The 24,995-nt window shown below is 32.9% G+C and overlaps 18 protein-coding genes and 1 pseudogene across 19 annotated transcripts, besides 3 other annotated features; 9 read left to right on the top strand and 10 right to left on the bottom strand.

Annotated features, from left to right (window-relative positions):
• Positions 1-11,955: part of a mobile genetic element that runs on past the window's edge.
• Positions 226-734, top strand: TVAGG3_0643850 (organellar and viral DNA polymerase type B; the record flags this gene model as incomplete). Its single annotated transcript, XM_051241374.1, has 1 exon — positions 226-734. A coding segment is annotated over one exon (509 nt), but the record flags the coding sequence as incomplete, so codon positions are not given.
• On the top strand, positions 1,394-1,804 carry TVAGG3_0643840 (uncharacterized protein; the record flags this gene model as incomplete). Its single annotated transcript, XM_001296370.1, has 1 exon — positions 1,394-1,804. The coding sequence occupies one exon, from the start codon at positions 1,394-1,396 to the stop codon at positions 1,802-1,804; it is 411 nt and encodes a 136-aa protein (XP_001296371.1).
• On the bottom strand, positions 1,948-2,499 carry TVAGG3_0643830 (integrase core domain containing protein family; the record flags this gene model as incomplete). Its single annotated transcript, XM_051241373.1, has 1 exon — positions 1,948-2,499. The coding sequence occupies one exon, from the start codon at positions 2,497-2,499 to the stop codon at positions 1,948-1,950; it is 552 nt and encodes a 183-aa protein (XP_051087960.1).
• Positions 3,074-3,556, bottom strand: TVAGG3_0643820 (phage tail repeat-like family; the record flags this gene model as incomplete). The annotated part of the gene is made up of 1 exon (XM_051241372.1): positions 3,074-3,556. One exon carries the CDS (start codon positions 3,554-3,556, stop codon positions 3,074-3,076), a length of 483 nt encoding a protein of 160 aa, XP_051087959.1.
• Positions 3,981-4,444, bottom strand: TVAGG3_0643810 (phage tail repeat-like family; the record flags this gene model as incomplete). The annotated part of the gene is made up of 1 exon (XM_051241371.1): positions 3,981-4,444. A coding segment is annotated over one exon (464 nt), but the record flags the coding sequence as incomplete, so codon positions are not given.
• TVAGG3_0643800 (keratin-associated protein family) lies at positions 4,811-5,683 on the bottom strand (the record flags this gene model as incomplete). Its single annotated transcript, XM_051241370.1, has 1 exon — positions 4,811-5,683. A coding segment is annotated over one exon (873 nt), but the record flags the coding sequence as incomplete, so codon positions are not given.
• TVAGG3_0643790 (uncharacterized protein) lies at positions 7,147-7,494 on the top strand (the record flags this gene model as incomplete). Its single annotated transcript, XM_051241369.1, has 1 exon — positions 7,147-7,494. The coding sequence occupies one exon, from the start codon at positions 7,147-7,149 to the stop codon at positions 7,492-7,494; it is 348 nt and encodes a 115-aa protein (XP_051087956.1).
• On the bottom strand, positions 7,721-8,335 carry TVAGG3_0643780 (uncharacterized protein; the record flags this gene model as incomplete). Its single annotated transcript, XM_001293147.2, has 1 exon — positions 7,721-8,335. The coding sequence occupies one exon, from the start codon at positions 8,333-8,335 to the stop codon at positions 7,721-7,723; it is 615 nt and encodes a 204-aa protein (XP_001293148.2).
• Positions 9,663-10,215, top strand: TVAGG3_0643770 (uncharacterized protein; the record flags this gene model as incomplete). The annotated part of the gene is made up of 1 exon (XM_051241368.1): positions 9,663-10,215. A coding segment is annotated over one exon (553 nt), but the record flags the coding sequence as incomplete, so codon positions are not given.
• TVAGG3_0643760 (protein of unknown function, DUF4107 family) lies at positions 10,770-11,285 on the top strand (the record flags this gene model as incomplete). The annotated part of the gene is made up of 1 exon (XM_001310575.2): positions 10,770-11,285. The coding sequence occupies one exon, from the start codon at positions 10,770-10,772 to the stop codon at positions 11,283-11,285; it is 516 nt and encodes a 171-aa protein (XP_001310576.1).
• TVAGG3_0643750 (uncharacterized protein) lies at positions 11,454-11,774 on the top strand (the record flags this gene model as incomplete). Its single annotated transcript, XM_001310576.1, has 1 exon — positions 11,454-11,774. The coding sequence occupies one exon, from the start codon at positions 11,454-11,456 to the stop codon at positions 11,772-11,774; it is 321 nt and encodes a 106-aa protein (XP_001310577.1).
• Positions 11,956-24,995: part of a mobile genetic element that runs on past the window's edge.
• TVAGG3_0643730 (uncharacterized protein) lies at positions 11,974-12,576 on the bottom strand (the record flags this gene model as incomplete). Its single annotated transcript, XM_001310577.1, has 1 exon — positions 11,974-12,576. One exon carries the CDS (start codon positions 12,574-12,576, stop codon positions 11,974-11,976), a length of 603 nt encoding a protein of 200 aa, XP_001310578.1.
• Positions 12,579-24,824: a mobile genetic element.
• Positions 15,346-15,738, bottom strand: TVAGG3_0643710 (uncharacterized protein; the record flags this gene model as incomplete). The annotated part of the gene is made up of 1 exon (XM_001294224.1): positions 15,346-15,738. One exon carries the CDS (start codon positions 15,736-15,738, stop codon positions 15,346-15,348), a length of 393 nt encoding a protein of 130 aa, XP_001294225.1.
• TVAGG3_0643700 (uncharacterized protein) lies at positions 15,774-16,292 on the top strand (the record flags this gene model as incomplete). The annotated part of the gene is made up of 1 exon (XM_051241367.1): positions 15,774-16,292. One exon carries the CDS (start codon positions 15,774-15,776, stop codon positions 16,290-16,292), a length of 519 nt encoding a protein of 172 aa, XP_051087954.1.
• On the bottom strand, positions 16,508-16,975 carry TVAGG3_0643690 (annotated as a pseudogene). Its single transcript has one exon. A coding segment is annotated over exon 1 (468 nt).
• Positions 20,571-20,846, top strand: TVAGG3_0643680 (organellar and viral DNA polymerase type B; the record flags this gene model as incomplete). The annotated part of the gene is made up of 1 exon (XM_051241366.1): positions 20,571-20,846. One exon carries the CDS (start codon positions 20,571-20,573, stop codon positions 20,844-20,846), a length of 276 nt encoding a protein of 91 aa, XP_051087953.1.
• TVAGG3_0643670 (uncharacterized protein) lies at positions 21,524-21,886 on the bottom strand (the record flags this gene model as incomplete). The annotated part of the gene is made up of 1 exon (XM_051241365.1): positions 21,524-21,886. One exon carries the CDS (start codon positions 21,884-21,886, stop codon positions 21,524-21,526), a length of 363 nt encoding a protein of 120 aa, XP_051087952.1.
• TVAGG3_0643660 (uncharacterized protein) lies at positions 23,122-23,643 on the bottom strand (the record flags this gene model as incomplete). The annotated part of the gene is made up of 1 exon (XM_001301357.1): positions 23,122-23,643. The coding sequence occupies one exon, from the start codon at positions 23,641-23,643 to the stop codon at positions 23,122-23,124; it is 522 nt and encodes a 173-aa protein (XP_001301358.1).
• TVAGG3_0643650 (uncharacterized protein) lies at positions 23,694-23,918 on the top strand (the record flags this gene model as incomplete). The annotated part of the gene is made up of 1 exon (XM_001301356.1): positions 23,694-23,918. One exon carries the CDS (start codon positions 23,694-23,696, stop codon positions 23,916-23,918), a length of 225 nt encoding a protein of 74 aa, XP_001301357.1.

The following is a 24,995-nucleotide window of genomic DNA, read 5'->3' as shown; positions in this document are numbered from 1 at the left end:
ATGTCACCTGTTTTCTCACCTCTTTTTTCACCCTCGTGACTTTGTCATAACTTCTTCGTAAATGCTTTGTCATAACTTCTTCGTAAATGAGTGTAAATGACCAAAAATATATTATAGGTGAAGAGGTGAGATGTCACCTCTTTTTTCACCTAATTTCCTCAGCCGCTGCCGAGACCCAAATCTTGAATTTTCATGAATTTCCTTAAGATAGAAAAATAACGTTAGTTTTATTTTTATTTATTTTTTTATTTTGTATGTAAAGATATGATTTCAACAATCGGCACAACAACAATTCAAGCCGCGAACGGCGGGACTCTGTCCACAACAACTTCACCAAACTCGTTAGTCATGAATCCAACATCTATGTTAGTAGAGATGAAAAGCTTCATTCCTTCTTCATATACTTTCGAAACAAAAATCCAGAAGATAAAGCAAGAACTTTTAACAAGTAATTTAGACTGTAGTGCGAAAGATGAAACAAATGAACAGTATCTTTATGAAATGCAGGACATTATTGACCATTTACCTAAACTACCTGAAATTCAGCATCAAAAACTAACTATTCCTGAATTCGATGAAATAGAAGTGAAACCAACTGACTCAGTAGAAATAAAGAAGTTCATTCGAAAGGTAAACTATGAGTTTCTAGGATTTCATTGCAACCATAAGGTTATGGACAAAGATTGCGACATGGTATATAAGAATGTTTCTGACATATATAAATCCGGGGAGTTTAAGACCTACGATAACTTTGTTTCGTTAGTTGCTGAATGTGTATGGCAGATAAGAGATAAAGATAGAAGAGGTAAAATATGGAACGAACAGATAAGACCAACTGCTTTTGAGTTAAAGAAAACCATTGACGCCTTAGTTGTTTTAGCAGGTAAGGTTTCAGAATATAACGCAAAAATGAATCCGCAATGTTCTAAATGTAAAGCAGCAATTAGGAAATATAACTACTCCGTCAAAGAGATAGAAAGAATGCGAAACGACTATGCAGACTTAAAGAAAGAAGCAGAAAAGCCAGCAGAAAATAAAATGGACATGTTAGCATTTCTGAACAAAAACTATCCAACTGCTGACGATTTCCTTCTATCTGACGTCAAGAAGAAATATAAAGAAACTTTCGGCATTGTTAAAACTTTTGACATACTGACAGAAGAAATAGAAGCTACGAAATTGTTTAGGATTTCAAATATACATCGTACAATTCATGTAAAACGCTTGTGAAAAACTGGGGTGAGAAAACAGGTGAAAAAAGAGGTGACATCTCACCTCTTCACCTATAATATATTTTTGCTTTAATTAAATGCTTTCCGGAAACGTCGATGAAAATCATATGGACAAATTATATGAAAAAATTAATAATGATTACCCCTCATTAACCAGGGAAATGACGGATTCTATAGTTCGTAAATTCGATGAAATACAGGATATGTGGTTCGACAGATTCGACATGAACGATAAGGAAAAGAGAAAGAACGATAACAATTTACTTACTAAAAGAATCCTAAAATCTAAAATAGGTGAAGCTTCAACATTTAACACAGTACATAACTTTTACACCGCTGTTTATATTTTCAATAATTTATTTAACGATGAACGAGAAAGAAAAAGTATGTTTAACGGAAGAAATGAATATGATTTTATCCTTTGTGCTGTTCGGGATGTTGACATGAAACTAAAGAAAATATTCTTATTACAAGATGACACGGTTGAAGATGAAGTCAATGAGTTTTTAAATCGTGATTTAAATGAAATTGATGAAGTTATGACCGAATGTTATAAAAAGTTCAAGAGGTGAAAAAAGAGGTGAGAAAACAGGTGAAATCTCACCTCTTCACCTCAATTATATTTTTGGTGTAAATTTATGACAAAAATAAATGGTACCATTAATGATATCATGACTGTTCTCATTCATGTCTGATTTACATCCAACGAAAAAGTTTAGAAGAATTTTCTTATTCTTTCTGGCATGTTTTTATCTTTCCAGTACTCCCGCTCTAATGGTCCCAGATGAGTTGGTTTAGATTCTCTCAAGTTCTTAGATGGTATAACATCTTCAACGCCTCCTTCATATCTTACTTTATAAGTGTCATCGTTTGTGTTGTAGTCAAGTATTTCAATAACCACTCCTCGCTTTGCTTCGTCAATGGTTTCAGCAAGTTTGCCATTACTACTTTCGACTAATTTATGTCGAGGGTAAAATGCTATGGAGTCGTCAGCAGCTTTTATAAGATATCCATTACCTTGCGTAGAGTCTACGATATAATAATTTCGACTTAACCTTAAACGTTTCTTTGTCAATGGTTTGTCGTCAAGAACTACACGAACTTTTGTACCAGGAATGAGGGTAAATTGTTTTGAATTTCTGATATTTTGTGTTTGACTTAGTTTCTTTTGTATATACTTTTCTTCTTGTTGTTGTGTCATTGAATTTGGTGTATGTCCTGTTGTAGAATGTGTTGAGGAATTATATACTTCGAGAAAATGTTTCATTGTTTCTTCGGTAAAGTCTCGCTCTTGATTTAAATCTCTGAGAGTCCTTATGAAGCGGTTAATGATACCGAGTATGTTATGGTTATGGTCTTCAGTAGTGTAGTGAGTTATGTTATGCTTAATGAGAAATTCTGTGATTTCATTGCTGAGGTATGCACTGTCTTGGTCTGATGTTAAAGTACTTGGGCTATGTTCTGCTACAAACTTTTGTAAAACTCTTAACACTTCACGAGTTCCTTTATTTTTCATTGGATATGCATATGCTTTACGAGTGTTAACATTTATGAAGATGAGGAATGGTTTATGTCCTCCTTTTCTGCTTTGAATGAGAGTGTCAAATTGGTATGCGTCAGGAGTGTTGGAGTAAATTGGTAAAAAGTAGTCGTAAGGATTTATTTTTGTTTGATGTACAACATTTTTGTCAAAGAACCTTTTCACTTCAGCTCTGTTAGTAAATCCCGAACTCTTTGCAGCTTCATTGAATTTCTTAAAAGACCTCCATGGATGTTGTTCGAATACTTCTTTCAAGCTCATTTATGTAAAGTTAAAGATTTTATTCTAGGCTCAAGCGCGTTCATTGAACTCTATTCCATGCAAATACAGTCATAAATGGTGGCATATAATCTGCACCCGAGCCTGTTGGATTTGTTGTGAAAGTATGTGAATGATTTCCTCCTGGTTCAGTTGGTCGAAAAGTCTTTTTTGCTGCATTGTTATAAGATGGAGATAAAACGTCATTGCCAGCTTCATATTCTGAGTTGTATAATGGATGGTCTCTTAATGAGTGACTATGGTCGCCAGAAAAGTTTGTCGTTCCTGTATGAGTGTGCGGTGGAAGGTTTGCTTCAGTAATTTTCTTCGAACCTCCTGTTTGCTTTGAATATCTAGCACAGTATAAGAATTTATCTACAATCTGTTCCCACGTACCGAAACCCAGAACTGTTGCTGGATTTGTTGAGTTCATTGACGTATAAATAGAACCTATAGGATATAATGTTTGAAGTATTTCTGTCTTTAATGTTTGAAGCTCTGTTTTGTCGGCTTTCTTATCTAACATTGCTGGTAGTTCATATGCTTCAAAGTTTCTGGCATGATCTTCGGTATTCCTGCAACTCTTATCTAAATTGTTAAGAGTATCTTTTACGCTTGTACTTGGATTTTCTAATGGTGCACTTGAACCAAGGTCAAAGTTCAATATTATGTCGTCTGCTCTAACAGTAGTGAAGGATTTATGTGTATGGTTCTTGTCGGCTTTCTTGTCATATAAATCTTGAGCAGTGAATTTAATATTATGTTCATCCTTCATGACATAAACATCTTTACATCTAATGTTTCTCATCGTCGTTATGTCGTCATCCGATGTTAAACCTTGTGGAAAGTTAGGAGGTTTACAATATATTGCATCCCCACCAGTTTCTTCAACCGTTCCTTCAATACTTTCTATACCAACAGTTGTGAAGAAATCATGTGTATGGTTCTTATCTGCTTTCTTATCTAACATTGCTGGTAGTTCATATGCTTCAAAGTTTCTGGCATGACTTTCAATGTTCCTGCAACTGTTATCTAAACTGTTAAGAGTATCTTTTACGCTTGTACTTGGATTTTCTAATGGTGCACTTGAACCAAGGTCAAAGTTCAATATTATGTCGTCTGCTCTAACAGTAGTGAAGGATTTATGTGTATGGTTCTTGTCGGCTTTCTTGTCATATAAATCTTGAGCAGTGAATTTAATATTATGTTCATCCTTCATGACATAAACATCTTTACATCTAATGTTTCTCATCGTCGTTATGTCGTCATCCGATGTTAAACCTTGTGGAAAGTTAGGAGGTTTACAATATATTGCATCCCCACCAGTTTCTTCAACCGTTCCTTCAATACTTTCTATACCAACAGTTGTGAAGAAATCATGTGTATGGTTCTTATCTGCTTTCTTATCTAACATTGCTGGTAGTTCATATGCTTCAAAGTTTCTGGCATGACTTTCAATGTTCCTGCAACTGTTATCTAAACTGTTAAGAGTATCTTTTACGCTTGTACTTGGATTTTCTAATGGTGCACTTGAACCAAGGTCAAAGTTCAATATTATGTCGTCTGCTCTAACAGTAGTGAAGGATTTATGTGTATGGTTCTTGTCAGCTTTACTGTCTAATGTAGCTTGAAGTTCATTTATATCGGAGATGTTGTGTTTATGAGATTTCAAAACTTTGTTCGTTGCTTCGAGTTCAACTTTGTCAGCTTTACTTTTAATAGCATCTTCAAACGTTATTTTTGACTTAACTCTCAAAGTAAATCTTGGTTCAACTAATACACCGTTAACATTGAAAGTAGAGGCATAAATTTCATCGTTATAACCAAATGCTTCTGGTGCTTTAGCTACATCATACTGTACAGTACAGCTTATGTCATAACCTTTAGCACGAATGTATTTATATCTTCTTTCATTAACATTTTTTGTCTTCACTTCATCACTTCGTGTTAAATATCCATGGTAGTCCGTTATAATCTGTTCGTCTGAAGTTATATAATGAACATGGTTTTTATCTGCTTTTTCGGCTAATTTCTCATTAACATCATTCACTTCTAATTCAACTCTTCCGCCAGAACTCTTATTATCATTAATCTTTTTCATTAATTCGGTAATTACGTCATAAAGACTATATTCTGTTTTCGGTTTTGTAAATAATGAGTCAAAATTTCTTTTCATCATTACATCGCTGACATTAATGATATCACCAATTCCTTTTTCATTTATTCTCTTCATTAATTCTGCAATAATGACGAATATATAATCTGTTAATTTATTCTCTTCATCGAGGGTTATAGAATGTTTTGAAATTGAATCATTAACTCCTCTAAATAAATCAATAACTTCAGGATACACGTTTTTAATGTCTTGAATAACCCGACCAGTATCCTCGCCACTATGTGGCTCTGAGCCCGTTGGGCTCTGTTGTTCATGTTCTTCGTTCCCGTCGTTACGTGGTTTTATATCTCTAACCATCATCAACGCAGCCATAACCGGAGGGTTTGTTGCTACCTGTTCGAAAATCCGTCCGTTATGTATGGTATATCTAAATAATTTCTTTGTGTTTGTTAAAACATTTGAAACAAGTCTTTTAAAACCATCTACAAAATTTCCTGTTTCACCTAATGTTCTTGCAGCATTTACAAGCTCACCCATTCCGCTTTTGACCCAAAAACGTCCATATTGCATTTATTTCACTCTGTATAGTTGTCCATTCAGCGAAACTAACACCCGCATTCGCTAAGCTGAAAATGAAATTCAGTGGATCGAACTTAATTCCACCTTCTTTTTCAATTTCAACGAACTCACTAACATGAGATTTTAAATATTCTTTCGTTAAAATTGTTTTCCCGATGTTATGTCATTAACGAAACTATCACCGTCAAAAGTTAACGAATTCAATTTCGTCGTTGATGCTTTTATTTCATACACCGCTTTATCGATAGTTTTTGGCTCACCTTCTTTAGAAGCATATGAAACATTAATGAATGAATTATATGTATTCGTGAATGAGTTAAAATCAATGATTTTCATTAATGACGCCTTTAATGATTCATTAACTGTTGAATCCCTTAAAACAATTAATGAACTGTCCTTTATGAAAGGTACACTGCAAACCGTCGAGTTTGGATCAAATGCTGTAGTTGGTGCAGGAATATTAATGATATAAGTCATTAAATCATTAAGTGACGTAAATAATGTTGTCGTTTTTGATTTAATTTCTTTAGCATCTGTTATATATGGTAATTTTATTTCTGTAGTTTCTGAATTAAAGATATTCGCTAAAATGTTTTGTAAACTGTTTTGAACAGCAGTATAAACCGTTGAATCCGGAACTCTTACGATTTCACCATCCTTAATAAAAGGCATTGTACATGACGTAGTGCTTGGGTCAAATCTTTCGGGATTATAATTCAACATATATTCTAACGCTTCATGAACAGACTTATATACTGTTGTGTCGTTCTTCATGACAACTTCACCATTTACAATGAATGGCATTGTACATGGAGTTAAAATAGGGTCAAACTTTTCATAGTCCTTCCATGTTATGTATTTCTCGGTATTTCCATCAGAAATAACAATATATTTGTCAGTAAGTGTGAGAGAGTATTGACCAAAATATAAACGTTTAGCTCTGTCAGCTTCATACGCATATGCAGCAATACTCATATTTTAATGAGAATAAAATGTTGTTCTATTTGCAAAGTACAGACCCAAACGAATACGGGACAGTAAAGCTACAAACAAACTTAGGTCTACAGAATGAGCCACTTGCATTCAGAGTTGTTGACTTCAATACTATCGCTTCATTCGTTATAACAGATGAAACAGATTTCATGGAGCTTGAAATAGATGGAAAGAAGCATGAAATAAGATTTCACAATAATGTAGAATATAAGATGGAAACATTAGCTGGAGTGTTAAATGCGCTCATAAATACTACAATAAACAAGGATAACGAAGAAAACTTAATGAATGTTAAACTTATTGCAGGAGTTTTGAAGTTCAGTTATGCGAAGGAGTTTAAGATAACACGAATGAGTCATAGAGTTCAATTGCTTCTGGGAGCATACCATATGACATGTCCTTTGAAAAGTGTTGACAAAACGATTGAGATGAAATCTGTTCCATACGTATGTTATGGTAATTGTTTATACGTTGAGTCAAAAATAGCTAATGTCACAGGTATTTCAGGAGTTAATAGTAAAGGTTCAGTAGAATATAAATCCTTCTGTTATGCAGTCAATTCAATGTTCATTCCAAACGTTCCTGTCATAGCAACTCATTTAGGTAAATGGGTTCGCATTAGTCCTCATAATTTGAAAGACATGCAATTCAGACTTGTTGACTTTCAGGGCGAGCCTGTAGAACTGAAGGCACCAGTGCGAATGACTGTTGAAGTTGACTTTTTAGAAAATATTAAATGCAACAGCTTACAAGAGAACTCAGAGCTAAAAATATAAAGTATGAATGTTATGTATTAGGTCATGAACTTTGGTTATTGCTGTTTGATGAAACAAATGAGTTAGTTATGTCAGTCAAGAGAACAGAAAAAGGCGTCAAAGGCGCCGAGCGCAAAGCGCTATATTGTGTTAGTGAAAACTGCACCAAGTCAATAAGATTAGGTTTGCATTATGAAGATGAGTTCGATACTGTTGAAGAAGTTTTGGATAGATACTATAAGTTGCTTTAATTTACTAAAACATATTTCAAACATAATTTATATTCTGTTGAAAGTTTTGTATATTCATTCGAATATTTATACTTAAACTCAACTCCTGGAGTACCTGGTATTTCAATGATGCGGATGTTACCTATTTTCATGAATGGTGGCGTTTGACCACAGCATTCGATTTCAGGGTCGAGATAGTCAATGACACATTGTTTCCCTGTTATTCGTGATATAACATTTTCAAGGTCCTCCTTTGTTAGAATTATTTGGTTCTTACTTATAAGATTTATCAAAAGCTTCTTATCGTCTTTGAGTAAAATTGTTTGGTATAACTGAAGAAGGTAATGGTCTACGTTATCTGAAGGATTTGTTTGAACATTTATGTAAGGGTTGTCGTTGGCTTCTCTTGAAAGAATTTGGTCCAGTGGTGGATACTCTAACTTAACATCTGATGTAGCGTTAGCGTTTGAAGCTGTGTTTAAATTCACGGATTTCAGCTCTGGTTCTGGCTCTTTCAAACACTCCGAACTATAGTTCTTTATGACAATATTGTTTGTCGTTCGTGAGTCAACATTTGATGTTGGTTCAATTGGAACATTAACGGCACCAGCTAAGATGGATTTGCTTCTCATTTCATATAGAATAAAAACCTTTTATATGTATGAAATGAACAATATACTCGACAAGGGTTTGAATGTAAAGCTAACGAATGAAAATATTGTTGAATTCACTGAGACAGGTGCAGTGTATAAAGATGTAGAACTACTGAACAAAAGAGCTAAGGGAAGAAGCAGGAACATGAACAAAGGGTGGAAGCCTATAAAAATTTATGTCAATGATGGCTCAGGAGGTTCAAACATAAAGTATGCAGAAAGTTATAGAGTTTATGCTCTCAAAGGTGAAAAGCCTTCATTTAAGAACAGCTATTCTAACGCATATCCTCAAAAGTTAACGGATGGGGAAGTGGATGATATGAATGACAGCAAAAATATTAACAGAAATGGCGACAGAGATGCATGGAATTTGTTTACCATCAGTCAATTGAAGGTTAAACTTTAAAACAATGTTGGTCGTTCCCATGGAATATTTTTGACTTTAATGGTATTAGTCATGATATGAATCTCAAGGTATGAACGAGGAGAGATGAGAGACTTATATGCTTCCCAAATTTCTTCAAAAGGTAATGTTATACCTGACTGTTTCCAAATGAGTTCAATATCATAGCGTGAGAAACCTTGAAAGATAACGAAGTCAGTTATGAGACGTTTTATGTTTAAAGCAAGAAAACGCCATGTTTGCATAAGTATTGCTACAGTTAAGTGGTAATGTCTGACTTTAGTAATGATGTTAGCTAATGGTGAGTCAGGCTTTGACACTAAACCTTTTCCGGCGAAGTCGTCGCAAACGAGCAGAGTATTTGAAGGATACTTTTTGAAGGGGTATTTTGAAAGTTTTGACAGAATGTAGTTTGTAAGTCGTTTCATATCGTAAACTCCTGAGTACTGACGTAAGTGGTGTTTGTCAATAATTCTTTCCATCTCCTCAGAAGTCTTTTGCATTCCTGACTGTATAAATTCAACGATGGCATAATATTTCCTCTTACGTCGAATGTAACGTTGAAGAAATTCAATGAGTTCGCTATCTGGAACTTTAACGACAGAGGCTTGAACTTTTGACATAAATGTTTTCGCTGTTGAGTCCATAGAGTCTGAAGTTGCTGATATAATGATTTGGTCATAATATGAATCTTGACCTAAACGCTCTGTTATGAGTATATGACGAATGAGGTTAAATGTCTTACCTGACCCCATCTTTCCACAATATAAATAAACACCATTTGAACAGAACTCATAGTCCTTACTGAAAGGAAGAATGAGAGAACTGTTGAGCTTTTCACTGCTTTCATTCATGTCTTCATCTACGTCATGTATTAAATGCTTCATTTTATCTCCATTAAAAATGCAAGTCAGAAATATTCAGAACATAGCACCGAGTCTAACTGACAAGAGTATAAAGATATACTATGAACACGTTATGATGAAACCAACCAAAATTCAAGAAAGTCAGTATACTTATGAATATCCAAGACACTGGGTAGAGTATGTAGGAGGTGAGAAAGCTATTGAAATCAGACAAGTTAGAAGTATTCCAGCAGGAAGAACAATATTATTGAAGAACTTTAATGTTTTGAGGTATAATGATGAAACAAAGAAGCAAGATAGTTTTCCCATTGCTGTGTATGTGAACCTAGACACAGGAGATGACATGAAAGTTTTTAACACAAAGCTTCAAACGGTAGTGAGAGAACAACTGACTGCGGAAGGACATCCATTACCTTCAGAAGTTACCATAGCGTATAATTTTGAAACAAACTCAATAGATTTTAAAGTCGTCTCTGCAAAGAAGTCAGGTTTTACATTTAATGAAGCAGATGTATATTCGAATGAAAACTTCAAAGCTATTGCATGGTTAGATAATGACGATTGCTTTAAGAAAATATTTAAATTCAGTGACTCAACGATGTCAATAGATGACCTTCGTGGAATGTTACCATCGATGTTTACAGTAGAAGGTTCAGCAGGATTGCTTACAAGATTGTCAATTGGTGGTATTTGGTCTCGTGAGAACATTGTTATAAAATCCAGTATAAGTGAATTTGCTGAAGAATCTATATTATGTCTTTCAAACTACATGTATTCGCCGCCGAAGCATTATAGTATAACAAACTTTGTCAGTAAGTTTAACATAAGACTTGTCGAACCTTCTTCAATGAAAGATGTTGTGCTACCTAAAGATGGAAAGGATGGACTCATTATTGAGATGATTTTAATAGCATATTAAATGAGCTTGTTCTTGAAGGTCATTCATGATGAAATAACTGTTGTAGAAGATGTTAGCAATTGTTCAGACATTTTGAAGCGTATAGATGATATAAGAAAGAAGTTTATGAAGCCGCAACGCGGCGAGGACGAAGTCCATGAGAATGTTTATGTTTCATTGACTTTCTCCAGTAACGAGAACTTTTATGAGATAATATTGAAGAGAGATGATTTTAATATGGGGTAAATGGTAGCTTGGGCAGCTTTAGGCGCAATGGGAACAAAAGCATTAGCATTTGGAGCAAAAGCACTTGGAGCTTATGACGCAGTAAATAAAATGAGTGGAGGAAGGGTTTCGAAGACATTAGATGCAAATAAAGGAAAGATTGGAGGCTGGGTTGCAAAGAAGTTAAGATTAAATAAAATAGGGCTCATAAATAAAGCATCCAATTTGGTTGCGACTGAGTCGGAAAATGCTTTAGGAAAGGACGATGAGTTTTCAAAACATGCAAAAGACTTTAATGACCAGATGAAAGGTGAAACAATGCATTTAAATAGAGTCGATGGAACTCTTCCTCCACCAGCAGTTCTTCCGTATGGTCCCTATGGAATGTATGGAAACCCTTACGAAAGACCATTTGACCCATTGACTGGTGGAAGTAATTGGTATCATTACGGACGAAGAAGAAAGACAGTCAAGTTGGAGACAGACGTGAAGAAAGCAACTAAAAAGAAACCAAGGAAGAGAGTTATAAAGCAATGAATTCATGAGGTGAAAAAAGAGGTGAAAAAAGAGGTGAGATTTCACCACTTCACCTAAATTTATTTTTGCGCTATGTTTTCATACGTGTGAGGGTGGTGATATCATTAATTTTAAGTTTATTTTTTTATTTTATTTTTTTATTTTATTTTTTATTTTATTTTTATATAAATGACGAAAACTATTGAGATAACAAACTACAACGGTCATGAGTTCAAGAATTTGTTCTTCGTTCCTCGTGAAAATACATTCTATCAGATACGAGGGAGAAAGGGTAAAGTTAGTTTGAGCGTTTATGACTACAAGCATAATGGAAAGTTTATACAAGCATATGATACAAACGGTAAGCGTGTTTCATTAGCTTTGTCAAAACTTACAGGTATAAACTATGACAGTGATTTTGACCTATATGAAGAAGAAAGTGAGTCAGAAGATTATGAGCTGTTATATGAAGCACAGCAATGGGAGGAGTTGCAATACTTTTGTAAGTGAGAACGTTTATTTTTACATTAGTGAGGTGAAGTGGTTGGCGGCTTTGTAAATATTTAAGGTTAAGTTAGTGTTGTCGTTTGTATTGTAAAATATACGTTAACGGTTTTGTAAAGTGTCAAATTCACATATAATGGGTACGGTGGAACGCAGTGCCGTCGTACCCTTGATATGTATACTAACTTTTATATATAATTAAATTTTAATAAGCGATTAATATGAGTTCGATAATAATGCTATCTTTTCTATCACCAGGAAGGACAATATCTTTTAGGCTCGATGGTTCAACTAATTTTATATTAAATTTATTAACATAATTAGTTATTGAATAATGCTTCGGCGGAGAATATAAGCAGTTCGTTAAACATAAAATTGAATCTTCTGCGAACTCACTTATACTCGATTTAATTATTACTGGTTCTCTTGACCAAACGCTGTGAAAAGAAATTGAAGTTAATAAATTACCTTCTGCCCTCATGGCTATTGATTTTGGTAAATATTCTAAAAGGTCGATTAATGCTATTTCTTTTGCTCCAAAAAGAGCCATTTTCTTAAAACATTCTTCATCATTGATTCCTGTAATAGCTCTAAAATTATTATTCGTGTATATATTTTCAATCTCATCACCGACAGCACCATCTTTTAAATCAAATATGAAACCAGCTTTTGAATTTGAATTAACACGAAATTCTATTGAATTAGTTTCAAAACTATAAAACATATCAACTTCATTAGGTTGAGGATATCCGGCACCTTTTAACTGTTCAATAAGAACCGATTTAATCTTTTTATTAAATGCTGTCATATTATAGATCCAAGGTGATCTGATTTTTGCATCCCTGGGATGGACGATACACCCAAAGTGTCACCTTTTTTGGGATAACATGAATTTTAAATATCATGAGAGTTCTGCAAACCATATGCACAATATCTATTCAGCCTGACTTCTTGTATATATGAGTTAGACTTCTTAAATATTGTGCTTGGGGCGATATAAGCATTTCCGAGATTACCATCGTGCTCTATAGTATGCTACTTCTCCCTGGTTCTAGCTCAGTTCCAAGGATATTGGCGTTCAAGGATTTGGCAAGGTCATTCCGAAGTCTCTCATTCGATGAGAGATTTCGGAAGAATCTTGCCTTAAAGTACTCCAACTCTTGTTCTTTTGTTCCTAAATAGTGAGAAAAGTTATTTGACTACTTAAGGTAGAGATTATCCGAGGTCCCTCATTTGATGAGAGGCCTCGGATAATCTCTGCCTTAAAATTGTACACTTGTAGTCCATGAGAGTGTAAGTATACATTGATAGGACAGCTTTCTTCTGAAGTCTTAGATTTGATGAGAACCTCAGAAGAAAACTGTCCTATTTTATAGTAAAAGGAGTTTCAGGAGCTCCAAAGCTCCCTTTCGTAAGGATTAGGAGCTTTGGAGCTCCTGGTTCGGAGATGTGTTTCGCATCTTTCATCAGCAAAGGACATTTACCATCTGGGACTCTGTTGATGGAGACTCAGGAGCTCCAAAGCTCCCTTTAGTAAGGATTAGAAGCTTTGAAGCTCCTGGTTCGTAGACGTGTTTCGCATCTTTCATCAGAAGAGGCCCAAATGGTAAATAGCCTCTGCTGATGAGCTTCAGGAGCTCCAAGGCTCCCTCTCGTAACGATTAGGAGCTTTGTAGCTCCTGAAGGTAAGGTAGGATTGCTCTGATCTCTAATCAGTAGATGCCATGCCTCATTATGAACTCTACTGACAAGAGATCAAGAGCTCCAAGGACTCCCTTTTAGTTAGTGGGTTCTCACCATTGTAGGATTGCTGATCCTACTAATGAAGTGATCACTTAGTATACGTTTTGAATAAATTGAATTTTTTTTAGAATTTAGTATTTTTTATAGACATCACATGTATATTATAAATACATAAATATATTCTTTAATTCAAAAAATTCAATTCGGTTTTGGATGGGTATCCCAGCCCCAAGTATTCAATTTTATTCAATTTTTTAAGAATTTTGGGTTGGGATGCCCAGACCAAACAAGCTTTATATTTTTGATGTGTAGATACGTATGTGTGCATCATTGTTGTGTTATATATTATGTTTTTAATGAAAAAAATCTGATTCAAAAAAATTATCACTAATTAGTTGATAATATAAAGAAAAATAGATAAATTGTATGTTTTGAGAGTATTTATCCACATTCACTCATATGAATTTCATTAAATAGTGTCTTTTTACTCCCAAATTTATTTTGAATTATTGAAATCAAAGAAAAAAATCAGAAAAATTTCTCGAAATTTTTATTTTCAAAAAAAATTTGGATTTTATATTGAAAACTGACACCGGGAGGACGATAGGGCTGGGATTGGAGATACCCCGCTCACTTGGGAAAAATACGGATCTATAGTCATATCATCTCCTGTGTCTAAATCTATATAAATCTGTAAATCATATTGATGATTATCTCTTATTATTCCAAAGCTATATAATTCAATGGTTCGTCCTGCAGGAATGGTTTTTATCTGTCTTATTTCAATTGCTTTTTCGCCAGTGTTATAATCAACCCAGTGTTTAGGGTATTCATAAATGTATTCACCATTGATTATTTTAAACGGTTGTGAAAATATGTGCTCATAATAGATTTTAATACTTTTATCATTAAGACTGGGAACGGTATTAACAAAATTTCTGACTTGCATTTTTAATTATAATAAAATGAAACATTTATTTGAAGAGTAGATGAAAAAATGAATGAAAAATCTGATAAACTCAATAGTTCATTAATTCTTCCCTTCAGTAAGGATTATCAGTTCTGTTCAAAAGGTGTGTATTTCTATTGCGGAAAAATGGGTTCGGGAAAGACTTTTAATTTAATTCGTCATATTTTAATTACTGAACGATTAGGTCAAGATTCATATTATGACCAAATCATTATATCAGCAACTTCAGATTCAATGGATTCAACAGCGAAGACATTTATGGGTAAAGTTCAGGCATCAGTAATTAAAGTTCCAGATAGCGAATTAATTTCTTTTCTTCAACAATATATAAGAAGAAAGAAGAAATATTATGCAATAGTTGAATTTATACAATCAGGAATGCAAAAGACCTCGGAAGAAATGGAAAGAATTATTGATAAACATCATTTGAGACAGCAGGATGGTACGTATGATATGAAACGATTGACAAACTACATTCTCTCAAAACTTTCAAATATCCTTTTAAAAAATATCATCAAACACTTTATTAGTTTGTGATGATTTCGCTGGTAAAGGTTTAGTTTCAAAACCAGATTCACCATTTATAATTACTAAAGTCAGAATTACCACATGACTGTTGCAATACTTATGCAAACGTGGAGGTTTTTAGCATTAAATATTAAACGTTTAATTACTGATTATATTTCAAGGTTTCTCAAAATACGATATAGAATTAATTTGGAAGCAATCAGGTATAACATTACCTTTTGATGAAATCTGGGATGCTTATAAATCACTCATTTCACCACGTTCATATTTAGAAATTCATATAATGACTAATACAATTAATGTTAAAAATATACCTTGGGAAAGACCAACATTATTTTAAAGCTTTATTTTTAGATGAGGTGTAGTGAATAGATTCCATCCATCTCTATCACCATTTCTGTTTATATTTTTGGTGTCATTCATGTCCACACTTTCTGGATCAGTCAGTTTTTGAGGATAAAGATTAGAATAACTGTTTTTAATCGATAGTGCTTCACCTTTTAACGCATAAACTCTATTACTTTCTGCATATTTAATGTTTGAACCACCAGATCCATCATTTACGTAAATAGTAAATGGTTTATAATCGATGTTCATATTTCGACTTCTGCCTTTTGATTTCTTATTTAACACCTCAACATCTTTATAAACTGCGCCCGTTTCAGTGAATTCAACAAGATTTTCATTTTCAAGTTTCACGTTTAAACCTTTATCAAAGATATTATTCATTTTTATAGTAATAAAAGGTTTTTATTCTTTAGAAAATGAGAAGTAAATCCATCTTAGCCGGTGCAGTGAATGTTCCTATTGAACCGACGTCGAATGTTGATTCAAGAACGACAAATAATATTATAATCAAAAATTACAGTTCGGAGAACTTGAAAGATAAAGAGCCAGAGCTGAAATCCTTTAATTTAAACACAGCTTCAAACACAAACGCTAACAGTGAAGTTAAGTTAGAATATCCACCTCCATTAGAACCAATCATATCGCGTGATGCCAACGACAATCCATATTCAAACATTCAAACGAATCCTTCAGATAACGTAGACCATTACCTCCTTAATTTATATCAAACAATATTACTCAAAGACGATAAGAAGCTTTTGATAAATCTGATTAGTAAGAATCAAATAATTTTAACAAAGGAGGATTTAGAAAATGTTATATCAAGAATAACAGGTAAACAGTGCGTTATTGATTATCTCGACCCTGAAATCGAATGTTGCGGTCAGATGCCGGTATTTATGAAAATCGGTAATATTAGAATAATCGAATGTTAGTGTAAATTTTACTGACGGCGCAAAGCGCCAGGACCGAAGATCCTGACTAACTGACTGACCGTAACTAATTATTTACAAAAATAATTCATAAATGCCTTCCTCCTTTCGTACCTGTTGTCTAAATGTCATGTTGTCATCATTTTTAAAAGAAGTTAATTAACCAGGTGACACATGGTGACGTGGTGACACCTTCAGTTCTTCAAAAATAAATTTTCTTATAAAGCTTCAGGGTCTATTTCCTCATTATTTTCCTTCTTCATCATATTCAATCGTTGCTTCCTCAATTACTAGTAGGAGCTTATTGATTATATCTTTATTCGTTATTGTCTTCAGAGATGAAGGATAATATTTCACAACTACTTCACCTGGAGGGCTCTTTGAGCCCATCTCGGCGCCTTGCGCCTTCTTGAATTCTTTCTGCTGCGATAAATCTAAAACAATGCTGAAAAATTCAACGTTAGAGTTCTTCATAATCGTATAATGTGTATCTTTGATATTTACAAATATTTTCTGTTTAAGTAATACTGCTATTTCATGTGGTGTGTAACGTTTTCTGTCAATAATGATAGCGCATGGTTTAACGAACTGACCGTATTTAGATTCTTTCACAGACTTTTTATTGAATATAACGTTCACGTTTTTTCCATTTATGAATTCACCCTTAACAGCAGTAGCGAGAGCATTGTATGAATAGAACTTGTACTCAGACATTATTTTATTAAAATTAAAAATATAAATTATTTAAAAAAATTAAGTTTATTTTTAAATTATATTTTTTACGGAAAATATTTTTTTTATTTTCCATAAAAGATGTATAAAAAGCTATCTAGATTAGACCATGAAGAAATTAAGAAGTTATTGAAGAATGCTGACATTGAAGTTAGCAAAAGATATGCGACTAACAAATCTTCATTAGCTAAATACCTCAATGATTACAGAGGTGTAGTCACTTACGAGAAAATTAATGATTACATTAATAACAAAACATTTCCTTTAAATGATGTTCAGGTTAATTTATATCATAAACAAGCAGTACCGAAGGAAGTTAGGAAATGTATGATATAACTAATGTTAGTGTAGGGAAACGAGAAAGAAGAAAAGCGATGAAGAAAAGAAAAATATAGCTGTATGCAAAAGCAATTGCACAATTACGCAAAGCAAACGAAGTTATTAAATCTATAGACGATAAAGCTCTTGATGACGAAAAATGGTTAAAGAAGGATGAAAATAATAAACGCAAAAATGTTAAAGCAGGAAATAGAATCATAGATTTTAATATTCGTGAACTCAATGAAGAAAACAGAAATTACCTACATGAACGTTTCGGTAAAATGTTTATTAGGCTTCTGCAGAAGATAAAAGTAAATTCACAGCAAAAATGGATGATTTGTTATAAACTCGATGGTAAATTTACTAATTCAACATTGAATATCGAGAACATCGGAGCTTTGCTTCATCAGTTAAAGCAAGAAAACTTTATAACAGAGATTGAAGCAAACGCAGCCGGAATAATTGAAAAACATTATGATTTCTTCATGACAAATATTAAGAACCTCGAAGAAATTAAAATGTATGATTTAACTGAATATGAAGGATTAACGATGAGCGATATTAAGAAAGGTAAGCCACAGAAGAGAGAAAAAAGAGATGAAAGTAAATTAACAGCACGTCAGCAAAGATTATTAAACAGACTTAAAGAAATAGGAGATAAACAGGATATAGATGATTTTTGGAATGAAATTCTTGATGAAAAGAGAACGAATAAAAAGAGAAGTGGTGAGTTTTGGAAGTATCTTTGCAGATTACCTATAAATCTTGAACGCTATCAAATTTTCAATGAACTTAACAAAAGAACTGCTAAGTTGATGACAGAAGATAACTGCTTCGTTTATGCTTGCATTCAGGCTGGAGTTGATGAGCAGACGGTAGACCACATGCGTGAAGTTATTAGAGTTAGAGATTTTCCACAAAGTAAGATTCAGGAAATTTCTAACGCAACAGGCATAGCATTTAATGTTACCATTGGTTATTTCAATGACTCTAGACATAATGAAATAAAGAGATATATACCAAAAGAATGTGAAACTGTTCGAACTATTGACTTACTTCTTGTTGAAGACCATTACATGTTAAATGAAAGATTACCTATGACAACATATTTTATCATAAATTATAACGAAATTCTCAAATCATTAGGCGGCTGGAATATTGAGCGTCAAATGAAAATATATAAGAAAAGGGAAAATAGATTTGTTATTGATTCTACGCGAACAACTCCTTTATGGGATATTTTGAAAACATTAAGAGAGTGCAATTACTTTGAACCGTTATCTTATGGTGAACTTTTCACTTATACAACAGATTTATATAAACAAAAACTTGCACCGTTTAAAGATTTAAATTATACCCCGAACTACTGTGTTCAGTTAAAGAAAAAGTCTGAAAGTAAAGATAGTGATAAATCAAAACAAAAATTCATTCCTGAACACATTTTCTTCGCTGACTTTGAATGTAGCACTGATGGAGTTCATAAAGCCTTTAACATTTGTTATGATAGTGAAGATGGAAAGATTAGCGAAAGCATTTGGGGTCAAAATTGTGCAACAAAATTTTTAGAAAGAATTCCTGATAAAAGTTTAATATATTTTCATAACCTCAGTTATGATATCAATTTCATTTTAAGACATTTAACAGAAATTAGCGGAACACCAATTATTAAGGGTTCTAGAACAATGCAGATAACGGGAATATATAAAGGTAAAGCAATCATTATTAAAGATTCATACACTGTTATAAATAAGAAGCTTAAACTATTTCCTGAAATGTTTCATTTGCAGTGTGGTGAAAAGGAAGTATTTCCGTATCAATATTATTCAAGCTCTTTATTAGTTAATGATAACAAAACTGGCGTAATTTCTGAAGCGTGTAAGTTTGTAAAAGATATTGAAACGTTCATGAAAAACATAGATTTAATCGAAAACTGCAGAATAGATGAAAACCATTTCGATTTAGAAAAATATAGCTCATTTTATTGCAAACAGGACGTAAGGATTTTAAGAGAAGGTTTTGTTAAGTTCAGAAATGATATATTGAAAGAGTTTGATTTAAACGTTTATGATTACGTTAGCATTTGTTCAATCGCTAACAAACTTTTCGAAAACAGAGTATATTTCCCGAATGGAAATTTATATGACCTTTCAAATAAACCAAGAGAATTTATTTCACGCTGTATTCAAGGTGGAAGATGTATGCTGTCAGATAACATGAAACAAAAGAGCGAAAAGAAACTCATTGCTGACTTCGATGCTGTTTCATTATATCCCTCAGCTATTGCGAGACTTTATACTTTAGAAGGAATTCCAAAGGTTATGAAGAAAGAAATGTTAAACAGTGAATATTTGTTAAAACATTTATTCGATGATGACCAGGGCGAGCCTGAAGGTGAGAAATTCATTTCCGGATTCTTTGTTTTAATAAAAATAACCGAGATTAAGATTAAAAGGCACTTTCCATTAATAACAGTAGATCCAGAATTAAACCCGGAGCTAAAGGTTCCAAGAAGTTCTAACACATGCTGTTTAATGTATGTGGACCACATAGCTTTGCAGGATTTAATAAAATATCAGGGCATCAGCTGCGAAGTATTACAGGGTTACTACTACGATGAAAAAAGAGATTTTAGAATAAGAGATGAAGTAAAGAAATTGTTTGAATTGAGATTAAAGTATAAGAAGGAAGAAAATCCGCTACAAGAAAATATTAAATTAATTTTGAACAGTATTTATGGAAAAACTATTTTGTCCCCGATAGAGTCGAAAATTAAAATCATTGATGATAAAGATGCTGTTAGGTATGCCATCAGAAATTATAACCATATCATTAAATTTGAAGGTTTAGATGGTTCGGATAAAACTATTTTCAAACTAACTAAAAGCATTTGCAGACACTTTAACTTTTGCCCTTAGGTGTTAATATCTTATCTATGTCGAAACGTATCATGAATGAAGTATTTTGCACTGCTGAGGATATGGGCTTAAATATCTTTTACCAGGACTGTGATAGCATGCATATTTTCAATGAAGACATACCACGTTTAGCTCAATTTAAGAAAGATATGGTCGTGAATTAATAGGAAAGAATTTAGGTCAGTTTCATTCAGATTTTGCAGAAATCACAAAAGATAAACAAAGTTTAGCTTACAAGTCGATATTTTGTGGAAAGAAGACTTACATAGACCTTTTAATAAATGACATTGGTGAAGTTGCATTTCATGCACGTATGAAAGGCGTAAAACAAGATGTCATTGCTTTAACCGCTAACGAAATGTTTCCTGACGCAGTACAATGCTATTATAATGAAGATAAGAACATTCATATTCCTGTTGGAAAATATGATAAAGATTCTGAGTTCAGTATAATGAAATTATATCAAGCCCTTCACGATGGTCAGGAAATCGCATTTGATTTATGCAAATCAACAGCACCCTGTTTTGAAGAGAAGTTTAACTTTTCAATAACGACTAAAAATACTTTCATAAGGAAATTAAAGTTCTGAAGTCATGATTTGATTAATGATATAATATATTTTTATCGTTCAAGACAAAAATAAACTTTTCATATTAAATTATGTAAGCGTTTGAATTTACTATACGTAATGCATGTTCTTTTTCCATTAACATCATAAACGTTAACATATAATGAACCATTTATGTTTTCATTAATGTATAGTTCTTTATACTGACGACCGTTATAATAATAAAACAAATCTGCATCGATGTCGTAAAATAAATCCTCAAATTCATGATTTCCATAATGTGAAACAGTAATTGAATTTTCACTGATTTCATCAACGAAATTATATTCTACTCCATTTGCTTTACTTCTATTTCTATTATTTGTAGAACTTGAACACCAATGTAGATTATCAATCATATTATTATTTCTAACTTTATCGTAATGGTCAACTTCCCCAAAACTATCAGGATTATCAATCCACTGAATAGCTATTAATCTATGCTTAAGATATTTTTTACCGTTAAGGGTTAATCTTATATATCCATTCTTTTCTTCATACTCACTGACAGTCTTTCCGTTTTTCTTCTTCTTATTTGATACGGATATTTTGTGTTAATTTCGTAATCTTCATCAGCAACTAACGTTTCCCAGTTATTATTTTCCATCGTTTTATAAAAATAAAAAAATCAGAAAATTAAAAATTAACTAGATTTATTTTTATTCATCACCTCCATCAGCAGCTAAATTATAATCATCAATTCTAACAGCAGGGATGCCGGCTGGTCTAACTTGAATAGCGAAACAAGCATTTCTAAGAAATCCTAATAAAGGTTTGACAGTGTATTTTTCGCTTATATTTGTATCATCAGCTTTAACACCTAATTTATATGTAATTGGTGCCGTTGATGTTTGACCCTGTTGAAATGTGAAATCAGTTTCCGTAGGGAATCCACAGAGGAAATGAGTGTTATCGTATGATTCATATAAATGTTTAACGCTTCCATCATCAATTAACGACCTCATCACATCTTCATTAAATCCTATCATATCGTTATTTGTATTGCATGCATTAGCAACCATTTCATAGAACACAGGACCATAAGAGCTTTCGGGTTCAGCTGGCATACTTCCATAAGCGCCCATTGATAATTGAAGGGTTTCAAATTGAGGATTTTCGAAATTCACGATATAATTATCATTCTTCCTAAATAAAGCCCAAATGCTTTTAACGTTAATTGGTGTATAAGCTGCTGTGAAAGTTGCTGATGGTGAACCTTTACTGAACGAACCGTCCATAGGAATCCAGTCCATTACTTTAATTGGAAAACATAAAGCTTGTGATGTATAATGGTCAACTAATTCAGTGTAAATATTTGGATCGAGTGAAAATGCTTTAGGATGAATGAAGCAATCAATGAATTCAGCTGATTTCTTCGTTAATCTTTGTTCAACTGTTGAAACAGTAATTTCACCATTTGATTTAGAAACTGCTGTTATCATATTGAATGGTTCATTCCATGGAACAAATTTATTAGTTGGTGGGTCATAATTATCTTTTACCTGACTGATTAAAGAAGGATTATGAGCTAAAATATCTTCTACCGGCAGTGCTGTTACCTGGAATGCATCGCTACTAAATTTAACCTTTAACTGAATGTTGCCTGCAAAAGCAGGAATAAATCTAATAACTTCTAGAATAAGGAATTTACGACATGGAATCTTTATTTTAATGTCAAAATTAATTTCAGCTCCTGCAGCTAAAGGTCCTGAGATAATTTGACCTGTTCGAACTGTTCCAGAACGTTTCCATACATCTTTATGTCTCGTTTTTGAGAAAACATCAACTTTCTTTATTTGTTCTGTAGTCTGTGAATTAGAAATGATATATGCTTCTTCTCTTGCGTTATCCTGACTATAAATAACTCTTCCATTTGCTAATAACTGATATGCGCAATGGTGTAAATTGATTCATCAAAAACGCCAAAGAAACCTGGAGAATTAGTATTTGGAATTGATGAGCCAGTAATAGCTTTCCAGGATATATTTACTTTTATAGGTAGTTGTAAGGAATGTGTTATAAAGGTCTAGCATATTTTCACCTGGCGGAGATAAATTGAATGTGACCCAGTTATGATCCTTTGCGCTTCCTGGTTGTGATGGAATTTTTGCATCGATATATCTTCTATTAGTATCACCAATATTAATTGCATTATCGATTACATCAAAATATGAACGAATTTGATGGATATGTTCAGCTGGTGTAAATTCGTTAAGCTGTTCGTTTTGCATGTTTTATGTTAGATAAAAATATTTATTTAGTTTAATATTCTAACTCTTCTTCTTAGTTGAGGAATTTGTTTCTTTTGTTCAATAATTTCATGTTTTACGTTTTTCACAAACTCCTCATTAATTTTGGTTTCCTGCTCTTTTACTGGTGGGTCTGGATTTTTTGATTCCGTTTGCTTTTCAATGAAATTTACAAATTTAGCTATTAATTCTTGATTCGTTATCGAAAGTACATCGGGTTTGATTTCGGCGCTCTGCGCCAAGATGGACTCTCTGAGTCCTCCTGGTTTAGGTTCTGGTTTAGGTTCTGGTTTAGGTTCCGTTTCCTTTATCGTGGGCTTTGCCCTGACAGCCTCGCTGTCTTCCGCTTTTGTTTTAGATGGAGGAGGTTTAATATCAATTTTATCAGTTTCCGAATTCGTTAATGGAACTCGTCTTTTTCTTACATAAATTTTTCCATCTTTACTTGTTGATACATAATATAATGGATGCTGAATTCCTCTTGCATCATTTAATATAATCGATTGTCTCTCAGATTTTGATAGGCTCATATTTAATTCAAATAAAATTTTTAAATTTTGAATTTTTTATCGGTAATCAAATGAGTCAAGGATTAGATATTGAAGCCATCAAAAAAGAAATTCGTGAGCAGATATTAACAGAACTAAAGACACCTAAAGCCGAAGAAAAACCACAAAGGAAATTAAGTGAAAAGCAGTTAGCCGCATTAGCTGCAGGAAGAGAGAAGAACCCGAGAATGAAAGCAAAAAGAGAACGTGAGGTTAAAGAAAAAGCTGAAAAGGAAAAGGCTGAAGAGGCTCATTGAGCCTCATGAGGGTCGAAGACCCTTTTCCATTGAGAAGAAAGAATAAATGATATATTTTTGTTTGTAATAAATGTATAGACAAGTACCTTTAACAGTTGCTTTCAGTTCTGAAACGAAAATGTTAAAATAAATGGAAATAGAATTACATTTAAATTACCTATTGACTGGGCTGTGAATATAAATGAAAAATATATTGGTTTATCAAATATGTATATAACGCGAGGATTTAGAAAGGTTGAATTTGAGCTTGAAGTTGTTGTTATAAACGATACACAAGAATTTAAGCAAACTATTCACATATATAAATATTTCAAAGATGATACAACATTATATGAATGCATGAATGATTTTAATGAAATTTTCGAAAAGAAATTTAACAAAAACGCTTTAGGATTAAATGTGTATCTTGATAAATTAGGTGAAGAAGGAATTCATCCGCAGATTATAGACTTTCATTATGAATTTATTGAACAAATAGATGATTCACATACATGCACATTTGTTATATACTCGCCGTTTAATGAAGTAGCAGAAAAGAGACAAAGTGATTTTAGGATAAGTTTTAAAATTTCTCAGTATAATGAAGACTTCATGAATGTATTTAATTATAAACCCGGAGAAGAACGAACAGTGTTATCACCAATAATAACATATAATGTATGGGACAGAAAACAAGTCATTTTATATTCAAATATCGCTAAAGGGGTTGAAAATGAATTTATTGGACATACTAGATCATCACCATTAACAAATATTAAATATTATAAGTTATCAGGAAATAATAGAGAGTTTTGGATTGATATGTATTCTACACACGATCATAAATGCCCCGTTGTATTACTCGAAGACAGAAAGGATGTTTTCTTCCTTGAGGCTCAGTTAATGAATTCAACTATTGCAACTTTATAAGAAAATTCACAAGGTTAGAAATGAGGTTAGATATCGGGTTAGATCTACCCTAAGCCGCGTAGCGGCGAGATGGGCTCAAAGAGCCCTCTAAATTAATTTTATCATTTATGAAAAATTTAGTATATACAGAAATTAAAAAATTTTTGAGTTAATTTATTTTTAAGTTTA

Source organism: Trichomonas vaginalis, chromosome III (assembly GCF_026262505.1).
Source record: "Trichomonas vaginalis G3 chromosome III, whole genome shotgun sequence".
Taxonomy (NCBI): domain Eukaryota; phylum Parabasalia; order Trichomonadida; family Trichomonadidae; genus Trichomonas; species Trichomonas vaginalis.
Note: the sequence above shows the minus strand (reverse complement) of the source record. Positions and strands in the feature narration are given on the sequence as shown.